The following is a 2,497-nucleotide window of genomic DNA, read 5'->3' as shown; positions in this document are numbered from 1 at the left end:
GCATCGTCCAATCACGGCGCCCCTCCTCTCAACGTCACAGCCTTAGTTGGTGCGGCCGCCGCAAACCGCGCATGGTGGTTTTTCTTCTTTCGCGCTTTGTAAAATAATTACCGATTTGTCAACCGGATAAACGATGAAAAGTGTGCTAATTTGAGCCAGTCTACGCAGTGCAAGCAAAAACGGGAGCTTGACAAATTCACTTCAGTGTCCCTTTAAAACGGCCCCGCAATCTCCTTTAGATATATGTGCGCTCTTCGACGCTATCACCATATAACTCATTGAGAGAAGCACCTAGGACATCTGAAAATACGCCACTAATGTCGTCCGTTGCGGAAAAATACGGCTGTGAAAGGGCTGCCAGTGTTTATGGGGACAAGTTACTTTGAATACTATCAAGCAAATACCGCGGTACTCACCTTAATACTAAGAGGAGCTTAACCATGATAGCCGTAGCCATGACCGAGACCATAGCCGTGACCGTAGCCAACACCCACAGCCTTGACGGCGACAGCACCGTGGCCGTAGCCGCCGTAACCATAGCCGAGACCATGGCCATAGCCATAGCCGTGTCCGTAGCCGCCGTGGCCGTATCCGTGTCCAAGAGCGCGGACGGAACCATAGTGGACGCCGGCGCTGTATCCCTTGCCTCCGCCGACGTGGGCGATCTTGGTGACGTGGCCGACGCCGAAGCCATGGCCGTAGCCTCCGTGGCCGTAGCCAAGACCGTAACCATGACCGTAACCACCGTAGCCGCCATATCCGTGGCCATAGCCGCCGTAGCCGAGACCGTAACCCCCGTATCCTCCGTGTCCGTAGCCGTAGCCACCAGCGTAGGCTGAGGCAGCAAGGCCGAGAAGGGCGAAGATGATCTGCAAGTGTGGGCAAATGCGGCTTTCTTTTACCGGTTCAGTTACCGGTTCTTTTCTTTTACCGGTGTTCAGTAGAACACCATTACGGCGCCCTGAATCGCTCAGATTCTAAGCGGAGGGAGAGCGCCCACGAGCGAAGCTCCCGTGTTGGGGCTTGAAGAACGAAAAAACGCCGAAAAAACACACCTCCGAGGCTTCAACAAGGACAGCGAAAATTAAATTGACTCAATCCTATTCAGAGGCACGCACATGCCAACTTGTTTCGGTTAAAGTTCCCATGGTTACAAGACCCCGCCTACCAAAAACAGGTTCTCTTTGTTCTCCGATTCCAGCCGTTTGGCAAACAGCCGGATATTTGCGCGCGAATAGTTGAAGTGGACTGCCATATTGGACTTTTTATGCAGCACACCTTTTAGTCAATGCCAGCACACGTATACTAGAAAGGAAATTGCCCGCGCATCCGCGTCGGCGCGGTTGCTGTCTGAAGACGGTCGTCTCATGACGCTACCTAACGACCTCTCCTGGATAATCTCGCTATCGCTAATCTCCTGTCTCGGTTCTCCCCCTGGAGGTTTGCAAATTTTTATTTTGCTGAATTCGCACTGTGGCGCCATCTCTTGGGACTTAGTCAACGCAGAAATTTGAGCTAGGTGGGGATACGACTTCGACATGGTAAAAAGCTCTCTAGACGGGGACAGAAGAAAAGACAGTGACACGGGACCAGCTCTGGTGCCGCTGGCGCTTGTTCCGTGTCACTGTCTCTTCTTTTGTCCCTGTCTAGCGCGCTTTTTACTATATCGAAGTTGGGACTTGGCGCTCGAGCCACGAGCCCGAGGGTCGGGCTGCCAGGCTTGTTTGTTTTTTGTGGTTAAAACATTGTTTTCCACCTCATTTTCTCCTGTTTTATCTCTCAAATATTGATTGAACTGTGAACGTTTGAAATTTGGAACCTTTAATTAAAACAGTGCGAACACCAGTTATTTATTGACGTTTTTTTCTCAAATAAGCCTTTTGCTGAGCAATGTTGACAAATGTGGAGCATTTTCCTAGATTTGTTAGATTGAAAATGTTTTGCCAATGTGAATGTCTCAGTAAAGAATTCTCTCAATTTTGTCCAGGCGGCGAAATCGAGTGACTAACAGACAGACAGGAAGGCGGGCCAAATTTTCGCGTTGAAGCAGCCCAACTAGGACTACTATCTTCAAAAACGTCTATATTACTGTGCAACACCGATCCGACGTAAGCTGTTATATTATACCCACACCCAGTGTTCTCTTAGACGTGTTTTAAAACAATGACATAGGCTAAAAGAGAGGATCGCAGGAAGAATAAAGAAGTGTAGCCGCCCAAAATGTATACCCGCGAGCTCGCCCAGCCGTAGCCCGTCACTAGTGCGTTATATTTCCCAAAGGGCCTTGGCCTACAACGCGAAAAAAACATTTTCAAGAGGCGCTGAATGTTTTTTCTAACCTATGAAGTGCAATGAAAGTTCGCATAATCTCCGGAAATATTTCTGCCGGCAACCGGGTGACGATTACAACTTGCTGCTCGCCAACGCTTGCAGTGGGCATTATCAGGACGTGGTCGCTCCGACGAGGTTGCATATTGGACCCCCTTTTTCAGCGCAC

The 2,497-nt window shown here is 49.8% G+C and overlaps 1 protein-coding gene across 1 annotated transcript; it reads right to left on the bottom strand.

The window, feature by feature from the left end:
- Window positions 1-422: 422 nt before the first annotated feature.
- Window positions 423-1,255, bottom strand: LOC144160801 (uncharacterized). The gene is made up of 3 exons (XM_077691958.1): window positions 1,169-1,255; window positions 675-869; window positions 423-641 (listed from the first exon to the last, which is right to left on the bottom strand). Exons 1-3 carry the CDS (start codon window positions 1,253-1,255, stop codon window positions 435-437), a joined length of 489 nt encoding a protein of 162 aa, XP_077548084.1. The 3' UTR covers window positions 423-434.
- Window positions 1,256-2,497: the final 1,242 nt, after the last annotated feature.

The sequence above is a fragment of the Haemaphysalis longicornis genome, unplaced genomic scaffold, assembly GCF_048455015.1.
Source record: "Haemaphysalis longicornis isolate Haplotype H1 unplaced genomic scaffold, Haemaphysalis longicornis Haplotype H1 scaffold_11, whole genome shotgun sequence".
Taxonomy (NCBI): domain Eukaryota; kingdom Metazoa; phylum Arthropoda; class Arachnida; order Ixodida; family Ixodidae; genus Haemaphysalis; species Haemaphysalis longicornis.
The sequence above is the reverse complement of the archived record's forward strand: the minus strand, read 5'-3'. Positions and strand labels throughout refer to the sequence as shown.

Excerpts from the sequence above, each read along its gene's own strand:
- LOC144160801 (XM_077691958.1), bottom strand. The coding sequence starts at position 1,255 with ATGGCAGTCCACTTCAACTATTCGCGCGCAAATATCCGGCTGTTTGCC. Across the intron at positions 870-1,168 it reads ACAAAGAGAACCTGTTTTTG|ATCATCTTCGCCCTTCTCGG; the intron begins GTAGGCGGGGTC and ends CCACACTTGCAG. Across the intron at positions 642-674 it reads ATGGCTTCGGCGTCGGCCAC|GGATACAGCGCCGGCGTCCA; the intron begins GTCACCAAGATC and ends GGCGGAGGCAAG.